This window comes from Protomyctophum bolini (genome assembly GCF_963924005.1).
Source record: "Protomyctophum bolini genome assembly, chromosome: 13".
NCBI lineage: Eukaryota > Metazoa > Chordata > Actinopteri > Myctophiformes > Myctophidae > Protomyctophum > Protomyctophum bolini.
The window spans coordinates 8,238,810-8,262,942 of NC_137874.1; the positions used below are offsets into that span (position 1 = coordinate 8,238,810).

The 24,133-nt window shown below is 43.3% G+C and overlaps 1 protein-coding gene across 1 annotated transcript; it reads right to left on the reverse strand.

Annotated features, from left to right (window-relative positions):
- Positions 1–5,593: 5,593 nt before the first annotated feature.
- On the reverse strand, positions 5,594–22,257 carry cnot8 (CCR4-NOT transcription complex, subunit 8). The gene is made up of 7 exons (XM_080779774.1): positions 22,192–22,257; positions 19,479–19,752; positions 16,187–16,380; positions 14,089–14,250; positions 11,333–11,477; positions 7,134–7,244; positions 5,594–6,507 (listed from the first exon to the last, which is right to left on the reverse strand). The coding sequence occupies exons 2-7, from the start codon at positions 19,593–19,595 to the stop codon at positions 6,376–6,378; spliced, it is 861 nt and encodes a 286-aa protein (XP_080635900.1). The 5' UTR covers positions 19,596–19,752; positions 22,192–22,257; the 3' UTR covers positions 5,594–6,375.
- Positions 22,258–24,133: the final 1,876 nt, after the last annotated feature.

Consider the following 24,133-nt stretch of genomic DNA (forward strand, 5'->3'; position numbering starts at 1 on the left):
AATGTGCAGGCCACTGTTCCCAGGGTTTGTGTATTTTTGTATTTGTGTAATAATCCCCATAGGGCAGGGTGTTCAAACTTTCTTCAAAGGGGGCCATATTAGCCTATTATTATTGTTTAATTTAGTTTATTATCACTACCAATGACTCGAGACGTGGAGTGAGTATAGACAGAAACTGTTATATTAACCGCGTGCCAAGGAAGGCCACCATCCACTGAATGCTGCATGTGTACTGTCATGTGTGATTCCGGCTCAAATCTTCTGCCGCCAATCAAAAGTGAATTTGCTCGCATCAAGGCAGGGACGTCTGCCCGGAAGCCCATATTCGGGCAAGGGTTTGCATTACGTCACACCCAAGGAAATGGGCCTATACAATGAGCCCAACCAGCAGGTTGAAGTATGTTTACAGGATGAGGCAGATTAATGTTTTCTGCTGTTGAACATACTACAGTACAGTACCAGCTGAGATAAAAGGCCTTTTGATACAGAATATTTGTAAATTGTATTTCATAGTGTTATTACAGAAGTTCTGTAATTCTGTTATTTTAAAACATACCAAGAAACGATGGAACACACTCAAGAGATGCATGCAAAGCCGGGGAAAACACAAACGGAAAAAGAGGGTGCGGATGAGAAGATCCATAGGCAGTTCTGGTGTGAGGAGATAGAGAAAACACAACTGCCGTGGCAACGGTGGCATGAGAAGGAAAGACAAATGAAAGAGAAGTCTGAAATGCAGAGGCGTTTCAAAACACTCCTGGCTAAACAGAAGCGGACATTGATTGAAGACTTATGCACAGCAGAGGAAAAGATTAAACTCTTGGAGAAAGACAAGGCAGCCATCAAAAGGGTCCGCATGAGTTTGGCTGGGAAGTTAGAAGAGGCAGCGGGCCTCAAAAGGAGTCTGTCTGAGCAGGAAGAAGTAAACAAGACCCTCGATGAAGAGAACACCGACCTCAAAGAGGCTCTGTCTGAGAAGGAGGAAGAAATTGTCACCCTCAAAGCCCTGAGTCTGGCTGAGAAGAAGGAAGCAAGCAGCGTTCTCAGTGAAGAGATCAACCACCTAAAAGACAGACTGTACGAGAATGCAGAGGAGAACACGCTTCTCATGGAGACTCTTTCTGAGAAGGAGGAAGACATGGCAGCCCTTCGAGAGACCGTGTCCGAGAAGGAGGCCGAGATTAGGAGCCTCCAAATGGCTATGGCCGACAGAATCTGGGAGAATCAAAGGAAGGAGTGGAACACGAAGGAAGGGGAGATGAACGCTGAGCACCGGGAGGTGCCTGATGAAAGCTACCACGAAGAAACAATAATGCTCCAGGACGAACTGGAGCGAACAAAGGAAGAGCTGAGACGAAGCAGGAGGACAAATGAAGACGTTGCGGAGAGGTGTGCGCTCCTCTCGAAACGCCTGCAGCTCATCAAGGACGCTTACAACGCCCATTCTGACCTGAGATCAGATTCATACGAGGTTTCCACTGGACACACACTGGTCTGATTAACCCATTCTGACCTGAGATCAGATTAAAAAAATGTCAGTCGTTCATCGATTTTTCAAAAATAGCAGACCTACAAGCTCGTAGCGCGCCACTCGGTGGCGCGCTATGAGCTTGTAGATCTGCTATTTTTCAATAGCTAAAGCATAACATGATGCCGACACCAAAATGGGTTCCCATTCAGAATGGGTTAAATAAATAAAAATTCACTTTAATATCATTTCAGGCACGTTTAAGATTCCGGACACTCAGGGCTCAGTGGCCGCCTTGGAAGCGGAAGGTCTTAAGTGTCCTTGACCTTTTGAGCGAGACGCTGAACTGCTCCCATTAATGAGCAGGCTGGTGCCTTGCATGGTTTCCCCCCCGTCATCGGTGTCTGAATGCGTGTGTGAATGGGCATCCGATGTAATGCAAAATGTAAAACGCCTTGGATAAAGGCGCTATATAATTGAATTGCACCAGTTAAAAAAAAAAAAACGGCAATGTCTGAGAGGGACACATTTAGTTGTGTCAGAGCCAAGGTCATGTCTCACCTATAGACACAGGATCTGGCAGGAATTCTGATTCAATTTATCTGCTGAGCAAGCTATAAATTCAAGCTATTAGTTAAATGTTAAAGAAAATCACACCGAGTGAACCGAGTGGTGCAACTCCCCTCCCCCCTCCTCTCTCTCTCTCTCTCTCTCATATATTAGCAGGCAACAGTGCAGCACTATCTCTCTCTGTTTCTGGCAAACAGCGCCCCTACTGGTACTAATAGTCATATAGTGGTGCTCATTAACGTACACATAGGTGAACACAGACACACAGACATTGCTGTTCCTTGGAGTGGTTGCACCACTCAAAAAGAGAAAGAGGGGCGCTCTTACATCAGCCAATCAAATCATCACATCCCGTGCTACAAACACACCTACACACAAAGCTGCGCATAGGAGGGGGTAGCGGTATTCAATCAAACGTAAAAATCACACGCGTGTGAAGTGAGGGGCGCTCTTATCATCTTACATCAATTACAACATAGCCCTTGTTTAAGCAACGGGTGCTAATGTTTGTTTTAGTCCTCAAAACAAATATTACATTTCTCTTTATCGTCTATGGCGCTTTCTTAAACAAGCATCGTTGAAAGACAAACATTAAAGCCGTATATGAGGGGCAAATCTAACTTATCCGTCTATATTTCCTAAACAGGGATGAAACATATCCCCACACCAGCCTTCAGCTATTACGGTCCTAGCATCTGGAGAAACTGTGGCTCTCTAAATCCGTGGACCTTTTCTTTTAAAGAAATGTTGTAGCCACTTGTCTTTTAAACCCTCTAGACTAGGGTTCTTCAATGTTCTTTTGGGGCTAAGCAACCCCTTAGCTGAGTGAGACGCAAAGCGGGGAAGGACCCCCACTATACACTATACTACAGACCGACAGATGCGTTGTCTACCCTCATGTACTGCACATACATGTACATCTGCTGCTGATCCAACACACACACACACACACACCGGCTTAGACCCTACAATGGATGGTTATGCATTATGTCATATGGCAGCCAAGTCTATGGGATTTTTAATGTCTATAGAGCACTTCGACGTAAATCGTTTTCCAGCAAAGTCTATAAGTCTATGGACTTTAATGTTTTGTTTTAGGGTATTAAATTACAACATAGGACGTTATGTGGCCACTACTGTACACTGGGCATGCCTCACTTCACACAAGTGTGATAAGGAGAAAAAGATATATATATATCAAATTTCATCCACTGATTTGCACCTGTGAACCCGTGACAATAAACCAATGCAGACTTTCGGGCTCTCCTGTACGTAGTATAGAGACAATATGAGGGTTCACTTTTTTTTCAAAGCAGTGGGCTGTTCTGAGCCTCAACATTCAACATGCAGTCATGGTTCTCAACTTCTCAAGTCACTTTTTGGCTCAGGACACCCCCTGAATTACCCCCCAGGGGTGCTAAATAATAGTTTGGAACCAAATGGACCCTTATGGGTCTGTAACTCCGAGTGTACAAGTGTCTACCACATGTACATCTGCTGATCTATACGTGTGCGTGTGTGTATATATAATCCATTTGTACACTTAAATTAAATTACATTGATTTTACAATATAAATAGGGTTCCCAGAGATAGAAATGCGATTCAATGGGGGTCCGTAGACTAATGCATGCACAAACTGGCGCTCTCTGAAATAAATACAGGTTGAGAATCACTGCTAGAGCCGTAAAAATCCTCTCATGGGGGTCCCTGGCATATCTCTTCAAATGGGGGTCCGCGGGTAAAAAAAAAAAAAAAAAAAAAACAATTTGGGAGTCCTTGACGTGAAAAAGTTTGGGAACCACTGCTTTATAGCACCTTACATGTCATATTGGGGCACGTATACAATGATTTGGATCAAATGGCAATTCCGACGGAGCATTAGTCCGACATGTGGGAACAACGGTCGGACTAGGGCTCGCCACCGCTCGAACATGCGCTGCTCCCAGGGCTCGTGGTTATGGTTTGAGGTAGGTTGTCGGTCTAATGACTGTCGTGTCGGACCAGTAGTGTCGAAAATAAAGCCTGTAATATAATAATTTTGTGTATCTTTCCACTTAAGCTACAGTATGTCACAAACAGAGCCATCTAATAGAAGAGTTACGATATTGAGGGGGCAGAAACCGAGCGCTCAAGGGCTGTTCATGCAGTCTGGAGAGGGACAAGCATGATTTTAGGCACGTGTGCAACATGCCAGCTGTTTTAAAGTATTGTACAGTAACTACTAACGTCTCTGTAATGTTTATGTTGTACGATTACTACAATACAATCTAAAATAAAGGGATGGGAGATCATTACAGCTGGGCTGTTGCCTGGGTCCAATGCATTTCTGCCTACTTCCGGTCCAGGACTTGTCCCAATTTGTTGTCACCATTCTAAATAGACATTCTAAATGTAGGAGAGCCGCCATTGGACTGGCCCCATGAAGTGAACGTTTATAACTCAGTCTATACTCTATGGCTCTGGTCACAAGTTAAGGCTTCCATGAGGACAGATTGAAAAGAGCATTACGCTTAATGTTTAACCACTTGAACCCCAGGGCGGGGGGGGGGAACTATAAGCTCACAACGACACATGTTGTGAGCTTCCAGAATGGCTATTTTTGGCCAAGCGAAAAAGAACACACACCAAGTTAACGGTGCAACTAAACGGTTATATTGGGCGCACGTGTTTGGTCGGACGTACTAACTGTCCTACAGTCATGAGTCCGACATCCTACCCAAAACTCAACCCTAAAGCCAAATTCCAATACCGGAAAACTCTTGCCACCCGCCCAGTCAGACTGGGTCACTCCAGCATGGCGAATTACGGTGAAAATGTGACTTGCTGAAACATGTGACAATCTTGAGGATAGCAGATCTTACAAGCTCGTAGCACGCCACCGAGTGGCGCGCTACGAGCTTGTAGGTCTGCTATTTGTGAAAAGGTGGCGCAAGTCTTTGAATATATATATTCTTTCACAGCGAACGTTTTAACTCAAAACCTTTGCTTCTGCTGGTCCCTGCCTGGAACCTCATATTTTCAGATGAGGATCGGCAGCCAATGTATTAAATATGATTTTTTTGGGTCCTTGACATGAAATATTGAGCACCACCGCCTAAATGGGTGGCCTGAATACCGCTAGGTTGAACTCTGATAATAAACAAAAACGGGTTCCATTTCCGTTATCTTCTATGGTAGAACAACGTTCTACTATCCTTGTCCACCGTGCCACCCGACTGAAGAAAGACCCATCACACACAAACACTTGTTTCTTTTTTTTTTTTTACATTAAAAATAGAAAACAATTTAATATACAACTGCTTAACAATGTCTGATGTAAAAAAACAACATCAACCACAAAAAACATCTGCTTCGACAACGGCCCACGAGCGCAGCGCAAAGCAACATGGAGACAGGAGAAACAGCAGCCATGTGTTGGGTTCCACCCTTAGAGGTTCCACCACTGGACACGCTCATACAGACGGATGGACAGACGGACAGACAAGACGCATGACAGACGACCCTGAACCCAATTTCTAAAAATTCATCTTCAGAGAGGATTTATGGGGGCGACGGGGGACGGGGGGGGGACGGGGAGGGACGCAGGGGGGGGAAAAAAAGCTAAAAACATCTTTTGTCGTTAATGAAATTGTACACGTTTTTTTTAATTTACATGTTTAAAATACAACCCTTTTTTCTTTTTTAACAACAGAGAAGGAGGGAGCCCAAGGTTTTTGAAAGACAGAAAATGGGTCTGTGAAATTTCTTTTAAAAAGAAGGGATTTCCGTCAAGAGGGATGCATGCGAGACGTGTAGAACTGGTACCGGCACTGTGAATGTGGACTCGTTCTTAGAAGTGAAATGCTTCTCATAATTATATATATATATATATATATATATAAAAAAAAACACTGAGTTATGCCCAATGTATGCTTCATGGTACGGCGGTGCCGCGGCACGAAAATGGACGAGTTCCAAGCTCACAGCGCAGACGCGGCGCATCTGTGAGATCGTCCATTTCTGGCCCGCAGCGCAGTCGCGTGACAAAGTATATAAATCGAGGCCTTTTTTTCTTCTTTTCCGGCTGCTAATGTCTGCCTAAACCAATCAGCATCCAGGGAATGACGTTCAGAGCTCATGAACCAGGAAATTCATCTCCATGCTTGTTTTCTCTCTCTCTCTCTCTTGTTTTGGAATTGAGTGGCGGGATGGCGAGATGAACGGAGGACAGAGGGGAGGAAGAGGGCACGGAATATTCAAGGGAAGGAATATTTCATCTGCTGGTCGAGTTTAAAAGTTAAAACAAGCGTTTTTACCACTTGAAGGTGTGTGTGTGTGTGTGTGTGTGTGTGTGTGGTCAGTGTTTGTTGTTCGCCTCTTCCTGGTTGGTGGTGCTGGCGAGGCCGTTCTGTGATTGGCTGGACCCAGAGCCCAGACCGTACAACCTCCCACAATACTTTGCGTCGTCGATGTTGTCCTCGAAGAATAGCTGTGCGGGAGAAAAGAGACAGAATGTTAATCTAATGCAATACAAATGAAAGAGCTTCATGCCTAGATGAAGAGAAAAGAAACAGAATGTTAATCTAATGTAATACAAATGAAAGCTTCATGCCTAGATGAAGAGAAAAGAGACAGAATGTTAATCTAATGCAATACAAATGAAAGAGCTTCATGCCTAGATGAAGAGAAAAGAAACAGAATGTTAATCTAATGCAATACAAATGAAAGAGCTTCATCCCTAGATGAAGAGAAAAGAGACAGAATGTTAATCTAATGCAATACAAATGAAAGAGCTTCATCCCTAGATGAAGAGAAAAGAGACAGAATGTTAATCTAATGCAATACAAATGAAAGAGCTTCATCCCTAGATGGGAGCCGTGTGGAGGCCAGCGACTCAGGAGTCTCCGCACGTTCGCATTTCACTTCACATCGCTCAAGATTTTTCAAAAATGTTCAAAAAAAGTACAGCTTGTACAGTACAAAGTGTTATACTACGTTGTAGTACGGTATATTTTTTTTCCCCAAGAACCACCGTTTTAAATCCTAAGAGTTTTCTGGAAAAACGTATGTTGAGATGCTGGATGCTTTCGCGATGTTAACTGAAGTAGCGAGTACCTCTTTCATTCTGAAGAAAGCCATTCCAGTCAACAGGGAGTCTGATCCAGCCTGGTGCTGTCTGCCGATTCTCTTCAACTCCAGCTGGTCAGCCACCTCCTGAAGACCACCCTGTGAAAACACACACGCACACAAACTGTGAGATTGCAGTCACCAGAGAGATCTTTCATAAAATAGCATCCCACTTAGTAGACCTCCGTTTTGTTTTATAATATTTTATTAGTAAGACAACTGAAAGGTTGTGGAGTCATTATTGTAGTGTGTTGAGTTGAGCATCATACATATTAGGCTTGACCACAACATGTCATATTTTATAAATGCATAAATCTGGGGGAATGCAAAGCTAGCGCACTGGTTTCACGATATGAGCTTGTAGATCTGCTATTTTCCAATAGCTACAGCTATTATATAAACGTAATGCTAACACCAAAACGGGTTCCCGCCCCAAAATGGGATAAACACCAACTCTGGTTGTGAGCATCAACGATGCAAGCAACTGTTCTTTTTTTAATTTAATAGTTATACAAATGGCAACTCTTCCGTTGAATCAAACTCTTGCCGAACCCCAGTTCGGGTGGGAAAACGTCTGACTTGAGAACCCTCGAATCATAATTATTAATCTAAATATATAGCAGCGTCGATTAACCTCTTCAAGTGTGTTGTGGAATGACCGTTTAAAATTCAGAGATGCTCGTCTCCGCAAAAAGGCTATGGAGTACTTTCTTCTTGGCCACCATCAGGCTTATTATATTATGAAGCACTAAACAAATGCCATGCCATGCCAGGTCACTAGGTGGCAGTGACGGACTGCCAGATAGACCGGTCACTCATGTAATAGAACAGGGGTCTGACCTTTTTTTAAATTAAGTGCCATGTTTTTTAATTTCTATATTGTCAGTGTGCCATATCAACATTAATTCATTTTAATGACACCACGTAAAAAAATTCCAACATATTTGGATTGTCCACACATTTTTCTTTCACGTCGTTATGATGATCATTAGACTCGGCAATAACAGAGTTCAGTTTTAATTGATGTAGAACGCAGGATGTAATTTACTCACAAATGTGAGGGACTTTGACTGCATTGTTTTAAGGTGAGACACCCCAGGTGAAATCATGATTTTTCATTTTTTTTTTTTTTTGCTATTTTGCTTCCTAAACATGTTTTCTTTCAAACTAAAGCAAAATACACGTTAAAAATATAGATGTTGATGTTTAGTTGGATAGTTTATTTTAGCCAATGACAGCTCGTTTTTCTGGGTGAAAAGCCACCATCTCTATTTTCATGATTGGTTGTTGGTACAAAGGAAGTGACCATATTTGGATCAGACCACAGTCAGCTCGAGGTCCAGACCTTTCCAATGATATATGCCATTATATGTTGTTGCCAAGGTTTGGATGAGATATTTTGTCTCAAAATAGTGGCTTCAAATAAAACGTTTTGGAATTTTACAATACAAATCTTTAAAGGCCGTTTTCTCAAAATGAGTTTTCCTCATACTTGGGACAAAGAATCTCCACTTCAGTTGAACTCACATACACCAAACTTTCCAGTCTCATTCATAACTATATTCTGCAGACATTTACACATGGATTTGTTGATATATCATTCACAGCCTGATTTACATCACATTTTATACCAAAAAAATGCCGAAAATTGGGTTTTTTATGCCTGTTGACACTATTTTCTGATTTGTGGAGTGATAATTAGAGATATCAAAAATCCCATGTGTAATTTTCTTTGTCTCTAATGTGTCAACAAAATGAAATGATAATTTTGAACCTGGCTTTATCCGATCTTCAGATTTATCGTCCCGAAATGTATGCAAATTAGCGCATATAATGCCTAATTTGCATATTTAAACATATAATTTCAGAAAACTTGTTATACAAAAAATCTTAGTTTTAATATAAGTAATCAACTGGAGAAGTTTCATTGTGATAGCTATTATTTAACTTTTTTTCCCTATTCACCTGGGGTGTCTCGCCTTAAATAGTATATTTAAAACCAGAAATACTCTCATGCCTACCCCTGTAATAGAAGACCCCACCGTGCTGTGGGTTCACTTCCTATCATACTCGCCATCGCTAGTCGCCACAGTACGTCTGTTATTTGCTCATTCTAGGAACGCCAAATAAGTTTTGCGGATTCAACGTTTTGCCCGATTACATGGGAGACGGGAGGATACGGCGTTTTCAAAGATTTCCACTCTGGAAGGTGTGTTTTCACTTTGCGTTTTCACCTCCTGAAAAGGCTGTTCTCGTCTAAAGGGACACCAGATGGTTTAGTTTGCCGTTTGCTATGAACAACCGTTCTCGTTTAAAGGGGGTCTTAGTTTTATTTTTAGAACAGATCACATTTGACACCCGACAGTTTGAATGTCTTTACTCTCGAGAGACTGTAGCTGCAGGACCACACTGGTAAACAAGCGGTTCATTGCGCTTTAACCCATTCTGACCTGAGATCAGATTCATACGAGGTTTCCACTGGACACACGCTGGTCTGATTAACCCATTCTGACCCGAGATCAGATTCTAAAAATGTCAGTCGTTCTTCGATTTTTCAAAAATAGCAGACCTACAAGCTCGTAGCGCGCCACTCGGTGGCGCGCTATGAGCTTGTAGATCTGCTATTTTTCAATAGCTAAAGCATAACATAATGCTAACACCAAAATGGGTTCCCGGTCAGAATGGGTTAACACGCCATCCTGAGTTTACACTTTTATGTCTTTTACCAAAATCAAATCCAAGTTCATGTGCCTTTCACTTTGAAAATTAGCATTGCTGATCTAAAACCTTCCCCATAGTACTGTACTGTACTGTACTGTACTGTACTGTACTGTACTGTACGTCGATTGGTCTGCTAACAACATGAGTGAGTGAGCTTGTGAGATTTAGGCCAGCTAATGTGAGGCCAGGTTGTTTGAACCATAGATATATATATATATATATATATAAGAAAGCTAGATGGCTCACCCACGCTGCTGGCCAATGAGAGCGACGTGGCTACGTGGCGGCCATCTTACCGAGGGGCAGCATAACATTGTGTCTACGTATGTGGCATATGTACTTCTTAAATAACCATAACTTGCTCAATGTTCAACCAATGTTCAAGCGGGTTGGTTTGTTATAAACGTCAGAGACGTCCGCATATACCTATATGCTTTTAAATGACATTTGTATATAAAAAGGCCCGACTCGCACCTTCACAACAGATTGATGTGTAGCTGATGATGCACGAGACTTATTTACTGATGCAAGCTCGCAATGCATTTCCAATGGGAGTCACGTGGTTTGACACAACATTTTTGTTGTATGAGGGGGGCAGTCGAAACACAGCCGAAAGCCTCACAACACAAAATGTTATGTCAAACCATGTGACTTCCATTGGAAATGCATTGACAGTTTGACAATTACCCTTTGTTTACATCTAGCATGCATCAATCAAGCCTCATAGCCACGTTGATAATGTTTGTGTTAAACCAACCCGTTTGTAAATCCGTCAAGATTTGAGCGAGTTATGACTATTTTTGTTTGAGCTGCCATTGAACATACTGCACTGTAGCTCCTCAGCAAGATGGCCGCCGGGTGAACTACGTCAGAGACTCTGCTTTGAGCCTAGCCTTTATATGTGTCTATGGTTTGGACCATGTTAGCACCGACCGTGCTTTACACACACACACACACACACACACAGTACATGCAATGTGTATCATTGTCAGTGTTGATTCCCTCGACGAAAAATGTTCGTCGACTCGACTACCTTTTTCGACTGACGGAAACTAATCGGAAAACTGAATGAAAACTAAGCTGCGATGACTAAAACTAAATATACTGACAATAATGGCAACAAATTAAAATTAGACTAAAACGTTATGTTAGGAGAGAGGGGACTAGTGGGCAAAAGATCCAGGATAAGTCATATTACACTTGGTTGCATGCTGAAAATAGCAGATCCGTGTCAAATCTGTCATTACGACGGCATCAAGGCCCGCCAAAACGCATTTCGGTTGACTAAATGAACTGTAGATTTAGTCAACTAAAATCATGACATTTAGTCGACTAAAACTAGACCAACACTAAAACATTATGGGTGACTAAAATGTGACTAAAACTAAATGAAAACCATTCAAGAGACCATGAGTGAAACTAAAATCTAATTATTTGCCGACCAAAAAACACTGATCATTGTGTACCTTGAGGTTCTTGCAGCTCTTCATGAGGTATTTAACGTCATAGATCGCCGGGAAGAACAGGTTGAGAATCTGGAAGAAGTCGTGTTCCTCTTCTGGGAGACGGGTGTCCGTTAGCAACTTCACCAGGTAGCCAAAGTCATAACCACTAGAAACAACATGGGAGACGGGTGTGTCTGTTAGCAACTTCACCAGGTAGCCAAAGGCATAACCACTAGAAACAACATGGGAGACGGGTGTGTCTGTTAGCAACTTCACCAGGTAGCCAAAGTCATAACCACTAGAAACAACATGGGAGACGGGTGTGTCTGTTAGCAACTTCACCAGGTAGCCAAAGTCATAACCACTAGAAACAACATGGGAGACGGGTGTGTCTGTTAGCAACTTCACCAGGTAGCCAAAGTCATAACCACTAGAAACAACATGGGAGACGGGTGTGTCTGTTAGCAACTTCACCAGGTAGCCAAAGTCAGACGGGTGTGTCTGTTAGCAACTTCACCAGGTAGCCAAAGTCATAACCACTAGAAACAACATGGGAGACGGGTGTGTCTGTTAGCAACTTCACCAGGTAGCCAAAGGCATAACCACTAGAAACAACATGGGAGACGGGTGTGTCTGTTAGCAACTTCACCAGGTAGCCAAAGTCATAACCACTAGAAACAACATGGGAGACGGGTGTGTCTGTTAGCAACTTCACCAGGTAGCCAAAGTCATAACCACTAGAAACAACATGGGAGACGGGTGTGTCTGTTAGCAACTTCACCAGGTAGCCAAAGTCATAACCACTAGAAACAACATGGGAGACGGGTGTGTCTGTTAGCAACTTCACCAGGTAGCCAAAGTCAGACGGGTGTGTCTGTTAGCAACTTCACCAGGTAGCCAAAGTCATAACCACTAGAAACAACATGGGAGACGGGTGTGTCTGTTAGCAACTTCACCAGGTAGCCAAAGGCATAACCACTAGAAACAACATGGGAGACGGGTGTGTCTGTTAGCAACTTCACCAGGTAGCCAAAGTCATAACCACTAGAAACAACATGGGAGACGGGTGTGTCTGTTAGCAACTTCACCAGGTAGCCAAAGTCATAACCACTAGAAACAACATGGGAGACGGGTGTGTCTGTTAGCAACTTCACCAGGTAGCCAAAGTCATAACCACTAGAAACAACATGGGAGACGGGTGTGTCTGTTAGCAACTTCACCAGGTAGCCAAAGTCATAACCACTAGAAACAACATGGGAGACGGGTGTGTCTGTTAGCAACTTCACCAGGTAGCCAAAGTCATAACCACTAGAAACAACATGGGAGACGGGTGTGTCTGTTAGCAACTTCACCAGGTAGCCAAAGTCATAACCACTAGAAACAACATGGGAGACGTTGGTAAAGTCGAAATATTTGTATTTATTATTTCTAGCATGCGCGCCGCCGAGGTCGCTTTATTGCTGCACGCAACAGTCAATCAGCGCAACGTGTTGTGAGCTTGTAGGTCGGCTATCGCGGACTCACGCTGCATTATAAACCCCAGACCCCACAATACTAGTAAGAACACTTATTGCAGTTTCTGCACTGTACAAATCCAACTTTGTTTAGTGTGGTAATAATGCTCCCGCAGTATTTAAATTTGTTTTTATTGCGGACTGCGGAGCTCCAGTCGATCCCGAGACGTCAGTTCTGTCAGATTTGGAGCCTAGAACGGTAGCCTACTCGGGGTGTGTGTGTGTGTGTGTGTGTGTGTCTGTGTGCGTGTACAAAGCTGCACTGTATAATAATTAGGAGAGAGAGGACAAGAGTATGGTGTGGCGGTGCGCGCGAGATAGAATGTAAAACAGTTGTCTCAAAGTCTTTATAGTTTTTACCAGATTTTAGTGTGCTTGTGTGTGTGTGTCACGTCACTATGGAGCAGACAGCAGCATGCTGAAGAAAGTCCAGTCTGGGTGAAATTCACATCGGAAAATGTATATATAATGGTCAGGGACAGAGAGGCTTGCAGGTCTCTACTAGTATCGCACCACGGATCGTTGGTGTTAACCCATTCTGACCTGAGATCAGATTCATACGAGGTTTCCACTGGACACACACTGGTCTGATTAACCCATTCTGACCCGAGATCAGATTCTAAAAATGTCAGTCGCTCTTCGATTTTTCTAAAATAGCAGACCTACAAGCTCGTAGCGCGCCACTCGGTGGCGCGCTATGAGCTTGTAGATCTGCTATTTTTCAATAGCTAAAGCATAACATGATGCTAACACCAAAATGGGTGCCCGGTCAGAATGGGTTAAGTAGTTCAACGTTTTGGGCCTGCAAAATAAATTGGCGACCCCCTGAGGGGTTGAGAACCCCTGAAGTAGTCAAGAGCCTATTGAAGATTGAATGGTGGTCGCGCCAGAAGTGGAACGATACAGGAAGAGAAATGCGAGAAATACGGGAAAAAAAGAGAAAAATCTCTAACCAGGGTTTTGCGCCCACGTGGATTCCTTCACACAGGGAATTGAATTGGTGGGTCATATGTTGGGAGTGCCATTTAGTGTTAAAAAACAAAAATAGCTCAACGTTGTCCGTCTACTGCAAAGTCGTCCATAAAAAAAAAAGGGGGTATAACAACGTACAGTACAGGCTTTCCCGGGTCTTAAACCCTATTTGATGATATTCCCAAGGGCTCTACTCTAAATATCTGTGCTGAAAACATGTCGCTTTGCGACGTGTTTTGCGAACAACGTCCCGGGGAGAACATCAAACCCCACACACACACACACACGTACCTGTGGAAGGAGAGCCACTTGACGTTCTCACACAGGACCAGTCCGGAGGTCATGAGGAGCTCGGCGAAGTAGAGCGTGTCGATGCCTTCCTCCTCGTGCTTCTTGAACTGCAGGCCAGAGTTCTGCAGCAGGTCTATGGAGTCCTGGGAGTACATGTCCTCTCTGCAGGGGGCGGAAATGAGTAACTCGTGTCTTACTTAAGCCCAAAAGCCATCAAAACTGCGATATAGCAATTATGCAAAGTAAAAGTATTATTCAAAATGTACTCGAAAACTGCCTCCCCCCCTGGCCAGCCAAGGGCGCCTGATGGAGGGGAAAGGAACTGGTCGGAATAACGTGTTCCTGCCACGCGCTATACGTCCAACCAGGGAAACGAGGAGCAACTTGGGACACTCATGCATGAAGCATGCATGAGTTCAAGTCCGTTGCTCTCCCCAGGTTGGCGGAGGGTGTGTAGAGCCCAGCATCACAATAGATCATTGACACAGGGGTGAAAAATGGGTTACAAAATCGTAAAAAAGCACAAACGTATTGGCATAAAAAAAAAGTACTTAAAGTACCAAAAGTAAAAAGTACTCATTATGCACAATGTCCCATTTAAAAACGTAAAAAAATCTTTTGAAAATAGGTCTACGCAACTTCACGGCAATGGGTGTCTGTCCCCGTTAACGATGCGCTAGCGCAGCTAGCTAGACTAGACCCCTGAGAAATCATGGATTGCTGAGGTGGAGCGCCTACCATCAGCTCCCAGTACATCCCGACACCCAAGCCATGCTACTCATCATACGCCGAGTTGGTGATGCCCGGGACCAAAGCCCGGGTCCAAAAGGTGAGAGCTCTACAGAGTACCAACTGAGCTACCCGGACAGACACAGACTTACATTTAACCCAACCGAGTGCCGCGCTACGAGCTTGCAGGTCTGCTATTTTTGAAAAGTTGTGAAAATGTAGTGCAAATCTTTGAATTTACACTCTTTCAGAGCCACCGTTTTTAACTCTTTGCTTCCCGGGGAGACCATGGAACAACATATTTTCTGGTCGGCGGCCAATTACGTATAATCTCTGGGGTCCTTGACATGAAAATGTTTGAGAACGACTGACATAGAAACATGGGGTTTTCAGAAAACTGTCAGGATTTTAGAAGGCATTTGTAGAATCTGTCCTCAGGTCTAAATGGGTTAACTACTTAAAAGCTATACTACACATGTACCGGTAACTTTTTGTGTAATTTGTTTTTTTTTTTTACCAATCTGGAAGGTAGAGAATACAATTTATTACAGGACTTGGCTGAATGCTTGATAGTGATATCACTGAATTCATCGTTCTAATATTTTTGAATAATGGCCGCACTCAATAACCGTTAAGACTAATCAAAGACCCGGAGCACCTGGCTCACATCAATCTCCGTTGCCGTGTAAACCAACACACAATGTCATTCACAGCTAGAACGGTATGTTTTTGAAAACATTTGAAGCAACAAAAAAAAAAACGCAGTGACCGAATATTGATTCCAAACCTCCCGCTGTTTTCCGAAAAGATTGAGGATGACCGGCACTAGACAAAACTTAAAGGATGTAGAGAGAGTAGACCAGAGAGAGAGACAGACAGACAGACGGAGATAACAGAGACTCAGGACAACAGAGAGCAGTAGAGCAGTGTTGGTTTTGGCAGCACATTTTGAGTTTTTGTTCTAGTCAGTCCCTTGAATAGTTTATTTAGTTGTAGTCACATTTTAGCGTTAGTCTAGTTTTAGTCTAAATCTACAGTTGATTAAGTCGATTCAAATGTATTTTGGTGGGCCTTGATGCCGTCGTAATGACTGTTTTTTTTTTTTACACTTGCTGAAAACAGCTGTGAGCTTGTAGATCGGCTATTTTCAGGATGCAACCAATTGTAAAATTACTTATAGTGGATCTCTTGTCCACTATTCCCTTCCTAACAGTTTTTATTTGTTACACGAAATTGTCAGTAAATTTAGTCTTCGTTTTAGACATCATAGCTTAGTATTCATTTCGTTTCCGTCAGTGGAAAAAGGTTAGTCGACGACGAAATCAACACTGCAGCAGAGAGACAGACAGACAGACAGACAGGGACGTACGTGAGGTTGAACTTGAAGTTGAACTGCCAGGTGGTGATGCCGGGCGGATAATCGCCTTCCTGGTTCATGAAGGTCAGCCCGAGCTGGATGATCTTGAGCAGGTCCACGTTGCACCTCAGCAGCTGGTACTGGTAGTCCACCGTGCTGCGGAACTCTCCGATGGGACGCACCACAACCCCGGGGAACTCTGTGTCCTGCCGCCAGGGGGGGGGGAAGGAAGGAAAGATGCTAGCGTTTTCACTACAAATGTTTTCTAAATCAGATTTATGAAAATAACTTTCTAGCTAATATATATCGTCACTGTTGTCGTGGAAGAGACATCTTATCTCCATATTCGCAAAAAGCATAGCCTGGGGAGGGGGTCCACCTATGCTTTCTATGGCATAGGCAGCTCCCGACAGGATCCGCCGGGAGAAACTAGACGCAGCTGCGCGACATCAGACTAATTAATTAGAGCGACAGAGAGAGAGAGAGAGAGAGGAGTGCGTGTGTGTGTGTGTACAGGGTGCAGACGATCAGAAATCAGCAGAGACTAGAGAGTGATCACTGATCAGACGTTTGCACTACTCTATGCCGAATTGAAGTGTTTTTCTCCCTGGAAATAAAAACGTCTGGGTTTCCGAGGCTACAAAAAGCATCAAAGGTAGCCGAATATGCAAGCTTGAGTGAGTCACTTCGCGTTTTGAGCATGTAGATCTGCTACTTTTAATGCCTTTGATTTTGAAGCCTGAAAATGTACAGTTTTGCCGATATGGGGTTTCCACCCGAAAGACGATATAATATAGCTCAAATTTAAAATGACACGCATGAGCTGCTTTCCCGGTTCGCAGTGGTTCTCAAAAGGGTGGTCTGACGTTCCAGATTATTAATATTTTTATAATTTTCATCCCAAGATTTGGTAACCCATTTTTCACCCCTGTGTCAATTATCTAATTGTGATCCTGGGCTCTACACACCCTCCGCCAACCTGGGGAGAGCAAGGGACTTGAACTCATGCTTCCTTCAAGCATGAGTGTCCAAGTCGCTCCTTTACACCCGACAGGGGGGAGTTTCCCTGGTTGGACGTAGCGCGTGGAAGGAACACGTTATTCCTTTCCCCTCCATCAGGCACCCCGGCTGGCCAGGGGGAGGCAGTTTAGACAGAGACCAGGATTACTGCATGTTTTTGTGAGGGTACCTAACCCTAGGGGACACGGGGAGAACACGCAAACTCCACACAGAAAGGCCCTTTTGCAAAACCCCGCCTCGGGTTGGCAAAAGGGCCTGACGTTCCAGATTAACCAAACCATATGTCAACATATTGCAATATGGTCTGGGCCAGCACTTATGTCTCTTACCTCCACGGCATTTACCTACTCCAGAAGAGATTTGTTAGAACTGCTACTTTGTCAAAACGACTCGATCACTCTGCTCCACTTTTCAAAATGCTTTCAAAACTTACTTACCGTTTTCCAGATTCATACTTTTTTGCATTTTTATTTACAAGCTTAACCCATTTAGACCTGACGAAATAAACTGAAAATGTCTTCTAAATCATGAAAGAAAACTCATGTTTCTATATCAGTTGTTCTCAATATTTCATGTCAAGGACCCCAACAATTATATGTAATACGCCGCCGACCCCCATCTGAAAATATGTTGTTCCAGAAGCAAAGATTTAAGTTAAAAACGTTAACTGAAATAATATATATATTCAAAGATTTATTCACATTTTCACGATTATTGAAAAATAGCAGATCTACAAGCTCATGCCACACAGTATGAAGTTCTGTTATTTTTCAAAAGCTAAAGTATAACATAATGCTTAAAACACCAAAAGGGGTTCCTGCCCAAAGTGGGTTAAACATTCCCCCAAATCCATTCCCTGGCCTGTTAGTAATTACTTTCAAACAAATTCTCAAGTCCACAAATATACAACACAGGCTACTCATCTCCACCCCCCCCCCCCCTCCCTTTATCATACTAGTCATGGTCAGTTTTCTATTAGATACAGAGCTACTACACTTTGGGACAAATACTCTACTGGTTCACAACGTTCTTCTCTGAACTTGTTTAACCCATTCTGACCTGAGATCAGATTCATACGAGGTTTCCACGGGACACACACTGGTCTGATCAACCCATTCTGACCTGAGATCAGATTCTAAACAATGTCAGTCGCTCTTCGATTTTTCAAAAATAGCAGACCTACAAGCTCGTAGCGCGCCACTCGGTGGCGCGCTATGAGCTTGTAGATCTGCTATTTTTCAATAGCTAAAGCATAACATGATGCTAACACCAAAATGGGTGCCAGGTCAGAATGGGTTAAGAACAAACTGAAGGTTGTTCTGATTGACCAAATCAATTAATTATCATAGTTTGTATTCTCTTCTCGTCTCTAATCATAGTCTTAGATTAGCAAGTATTCTTTAATCGTGTTTTAGATTTTATATATATATATATATATATATACACACACACACACTGCAATTACGTCTTCTGGAAATTATTTATGTCTTGTTATGTCTATTTTTAGAGGTTGAGGACTCTTCCTGGCACTTTCCCTTTTTTATTTGTGTATGCTTTAATGTATTTCTCTATACTGTGCAAAAAAAAAGGTTTCTAGTATGGATACAGGCTCAGCTGCAAGACACGGGCAATGCTGCCGAGTGCCGAACCTCAACAAGGGATGATCGATCATCGATCAGTTGACTAACCCTCTCCCGTTTCCACTACACACTTTTACCGAAAAGAGCTGATCAATCCAACAAAGCAATCCTACGTTCGTAGATCTGTTGGCATTTTGGCAACACAACAAGGCTCTCTAGGTTCTCCTATCCTAAACCCCATTCTGGACGGGAACCCTCTTTTGGTGTATAAAGCATTTTGTGTGTCATGCTTTAGCTTTTTGAAAAATAGCAGATCTACAAGCTCATAGAGCGGCACCGAGTGCCACGCTACGAGCTTTTAGGTCTGCTATTTTTTGAAAAATCGTGAAAAGGCAGTGCAAATCTTTGAATATATATTCTTTCACAGCGAACGTTTTTTAACTCAAATCTTTGCTTCTGGGAGTTCCTGGAACAACATATTGTCAGATGGATGAATGTCAACGTCAGGCCTAAATGGGTTAAACACTCGTCTTCGAGAAACAGGCTGGGTTACAAAGGTACGTGCCCCATCTACACCAAATCTCCAACGCATTAGGACATGTCGGGAGCGTGTCGATCTGCTATTTGTGGCCTATGCCCTATCCCCCATATGGATGCTCGGGTTCGAGGGGTTAGCTAAAAACAAAAACACAGCCGTTGGTTACCATTGCGATGAAGTTGTAGCTCTGTATGATGTGTCTGATCTTCCTCATCTCCTCCTCCACATTGCTGGCCCAGACCTCACAGATTATCTGGCTGGAATCTGCGAGTGCGGCTGGCATTCTGGCAGACTGAGGAAATGACTGAAGACCTCAGATGAACTCCTCCTAACAGCGCTGCTGCTGCTGTCGTCCGGAGACAGTAGGGAGGGAAGGAGGGAGGAAGGAAGGTAGGTAGGAAGGAAGGAAGGGCAGTCTGCTGAGAGAAATGAAGTCACCTCTGGAAGGAAAGTGAAAAACATGCGAGAGGTTAGTAAAATAAAAAAAAACACGCCCGTGTGAACTGAGTGGTGCAACTCCCCTCTCTTCCCACCAGGAAGGTTGTTCCAGAGAGGAGGACCATAGAAGAGACTATATGGGGACCTGCATCACACGTGGACGTGTGGCTCCAACCGCTTCAGGATCATCTCAAAACTAGCCTGAAAAACTATCAGGGGAGGTTTTCCACAGAATTTCTACATGTGCGCTGCGCATACACAATTACACACACATATATATATATATATAAGATGTGAAATGTAGTCAACAGAACTCTATGATAGCCTTGATGCGAGGCTAGAAAGGATGAATCCTTTAGTGCTGACATTATCCCCTAGTCTCCTTTGTAGCATTTGTAATTATTGATGACATGTGTTCTTCTCGTAGGCTACGTCGATGAACTGCACACATAGGACCACAATGGAAACAAGTCCCCAGGACTTAATTTTGCGTTATCCTTAATGTCTTGCTGAACCACGTGCCGACATTACATTTCTGACTAATGAAGTATTCAATCAATCAATCAATCGAATGATGAGAGCACAGCAGAGCAGCTCAGATTCAGTTGAGAAGCAGTGAGTGGACATGTTCATGTCCTCCCCGTGTCCTCCAGGGTAGGTAGTGGCAGAGCCATCTAATAGAAGAGTTGCGATGTTAAGGGGGCGGAAGCACAGCGCTCGAGCGCCGTTCACGCAGGCTGTTGCCTGCGTCCAATGACTTTCTGCCTACTTCCGGTCCGGTCCCAGTTGGTTAATAATAATAATCTTTATCGTCCCGAAGGATATTTGTCTTCACAATCTGTTCAACAGTTCAACACCCATATCAAAAACAACACAGAGCACATAACACCAAGACAGTACAAAAAACAAAACATGAGGTCCCCACAAGCTGTGTACAGAACCATCCTATCGGCGGGGCAGTTTGTTTAATGCCGCGATGGCTGAGGGGACAAAACTCCTACTAAAACGGACCTTTTTCCATGGCAAGGTTCTGTATCTTTGTCCAGATGGCATGAGGTTAAAGAAACGATACAGAGGATGGTCAGTGTCATTTGATATCGAGACTAGAGCGCTAGTCGTGTGATGGCATTATTGTTGTCCCCATTCTCAATAGAAGTCTATGTAGGAGAGCCGCCATTGGACTGAAGCCCCATGAAGTGAACGCAGTTTGCGTAACTCTGTCTACATCTAAGGCTCTGGGAAGTGGTACCCTCACAAAAAGCATGCAGTAATCCTGGTCTCCATTAATACTGCCTGATGGAGGGGGAAAGGAACTGGTTGGAAATTAATAACATGTTCCTTAGTTCCATGTGCTACGTCCAATGGGGGAAGCTCCCCCGTGTCAGGTGAACAAAGAAGCGGCTTGGACTCCTCATGCATTGAAGGAAGCATGAGGTCAGTCTGCTGCCCTCCCCCCCCAGGTTGGCAGAGAGAGTGTAGCGCCCAGGATTACATTAGACAATTGACACTGGGCGGATAAAAGGGTGTTACTGTCTAAAATCATGGAATATATATAAATAAACTAAAATAAAGGTGCAGTGAGCACTGCAGCTCAATCAATGGAACCAAAACCACGTTGTCACTTGTAAAATAAAATAAATCACACCTGTGTGAAGTGAGGGGCACTCTTGTCACAAACATTGACCTAAACACAAACATTAAACCTGTATATAGGAGGGGCTAGCACCCCTCAATAAACACATCATGTAATGTATTTGTACGAAGCAGTGGTTCTCAACCAGTGGTCCTTGAGAAGGTTGGTTCTGTTAAGTTAATGTTAAGTTGGTAACCAAGTGGACCCTTATACTGTAGATCTTCAACCCTTATACTGTAGACCCAATTTAGTTACAGTTTACACTCCAGGGTTATTTTTTTTCTTAAGCGTCTGCATTACTTAATTTACGTCTACACAATTAAGAGAAAGTAGAAGAATTTTTTATTTTGATCACCGTTTACCTGTGGTGGTCTCTTCTAATGGTACCACAGCATGGAATTGTGGACAAAATCGTATCCAACGCAAAAAAACAAAAACATTCTAAGTCTTGGGGCTGAGTGAGGATAATAAATCTCATCAAATGGTGCTCCATGGCTCAAAATATCGAATAAATAATGGACCTTACTATGGAGGGGGAAAAAAAGGTTGAAAACCAATGTTTTTAAAGCTTCTCGGTCAAAGGTGTTTGTAGTGAAGACGGCACACTCACTGCATCACAACGCCGACTCTGGCATCATCGGCTAAGCTAATGCTAACCTAGATATGTAGTATATAAACGCCACCGTCTTTTACTAAAGCTAAACCACTTTGTTTTTTTAGAACCGAATTAACGCCCGAACACGAAACGGTAACCGGTCGTATTATTTAGTAAATGGTATAAAAGTGTGAATAAATAAATGCGTCGCACCTGATGCTGTGAAGGATGGATGATGCCTTCTGGGTTGTTGGGGTTGTTAGCACCGCGTTGAACTCTGACCCGGACGTTAAAACCAATGCAACACACACACACACAGACACACACTGAACCACCACGCTGTGATGTCGCCACCTGCTGGCCTATAGGTTTAAGTAGTAGTAGGATAGTCCCAAATTAACATGCATTTGTCCACAAACGGCCCCATTTAAAAAGGTTTTGTACCAGTAAGCCTACATAGTCCATGAGCTGGACAAGTTTTCATTACGAAATAAGTGGGCAAAACCATACTTAGCCTACTCGTTTCTCCGACATTGCCACATTTTTCACATGTGATTAAATAAACACAGTTGCTGGTGCTGGCTGTTTGTTTAATCTCCAACATGCGTTTTGTAGTTCTATTTTTAACTATTTGTTTGGGTTTGAAGTATTCTGGTCTCTGGCCTGCTGGTGTGTTGATTCCTTTTAGCTTGCTGTGTACCAGATAGTCTTTAAGATTTTTGTTTTTTCTGTAGGCCGATATATATATATATTTTTTTAAGTTTCGCGAAAACCGACTGCACGGTTCAGCCAAAACTGCCATTTTTTTGGCAGAAGGAGAAGGAAAAAAACTAACAATAACAATAAAGGACTTTCAGGACTGCTTTTAAATAAAAAAAGATCATAGAAATAAATATACAATAAAGACCGTGTTCAGTTTGGAACATACAGACACAGTTTGAATCTCAGTAAGTGATGCTGAGAGGTGGCTCACCATCAGGTGGGATGAGATGTTGATCCATCATTTCTTGATCTTTCTGCTGTCTGGAATGTTGTTGTTGTCGTTGGTTGCCATGGCTGCCAGTTCCCACCTGATGTCGTGTGGGAGTTCTGATTGGTCCAGAGCGTACTGAATAACTTCTAGCTTACATAACGTCTTAAGACAAGGACTCAAGTCTAAGATGAACAGCTCATTAGAGAGAGTGAAATCTTCTTTGCATCCTCCAAAGAAGATGATACGATCTCCCACAATGCAACAGCACATACCACCACGCATACCACTACGCATTGGTCCTTTCCACTTGGGCTCAACCATCTTCCAGGAGAAGGTCTCTGGACTGAATTTCCACACCTTGAATGTCTGGTTGTTACACGTGCAGGAACTACTAAATATGTACATCTCTCCATTGTAGATAAATGCTGAACGACACGAGTCTCCTTCTGGTATAAGTGGTGCAGAAGGTGTGTCCAGCCAGGCGTTTGTCTCTGTGTCAAACACTCTGATGCTGTTGTAGAGCCCATGGTTTCCTTTGTCCACAAATACAAACATCTTGGTACCAATGATGGCAGAGTAAGCTGATGAAGCAGTAGTTCCTCTGGTCTTAATTAAAGCCCAGACCATTGTGCTGGTGTCCAACTTGTCAATGTCATTAGTCCATTCATTCACATTGGTTCCTCCATGGAAAAACATGACCTTCTCCAACACACAGGCTGAGTGGTACCACCTGTCCTGTGGAACAGTCCCAGAAACCCTGGGTTGGAACCATCTGTGGGAGTCAACATCAAATGCATAAAGCACATTGCAGCAAGGATACCCTCCCCAGATGTAGACTGTATCTTCCACCAACACAGCTGTGTGGCCCCAGCGCTTGGATGGAACCTCAAGGTCACCGTCTCCTCTTCCAGGTTCCACTGGAGGTAACTTCTTCCAGCATAAAGACATTGTGTTGAAGACATGGACATCCATCTGTCCAAACTTCTCATAGTAGCCTCCAAAGGAATACAGTTTGTTCCTGACTGCTACAGCAGCATGATAGGCTTGCTTTGGTCCTCCTGCTTTGGAAACGGTCCAAGACAACATCACCCTGTCTATCTGTCTGTCTGTCTGTCTGTCTGTCTGTCTGTCTGTCTGTCTGTCTGTCTGTCTGTCTGTCTGTCTGTCTGTCTGTCTGTCTGT

What these genes read in the sequence shown, in the direction of transcription:
- cnot8 (XM_080779774.1), bottom strand. Translation starts at nt 19,595, where the DNA reads ATGCCAGCCGCACTCGCAGATTCCAGCCAGATAATCTGTGAGGTCTGG. An exon ending in AACTTCAAGTTCAACCTCAC is followed by an intron (nt 14,251 to 16,186) that starts GTACGTCCCTGT and finishes CGCCCCCTGCAG; the next exon opens with AGAGGACATGTACTCCCAGG. An exon ending in AGAGCTGCAAGAACCTCAAG is followed by an intron (nt 7,245 to 11,332) that starts GTACACAATGAT and finishes GTGTTTTCACAG; the next exon opens with GGTGGTCTTCAGGAGGTGGC.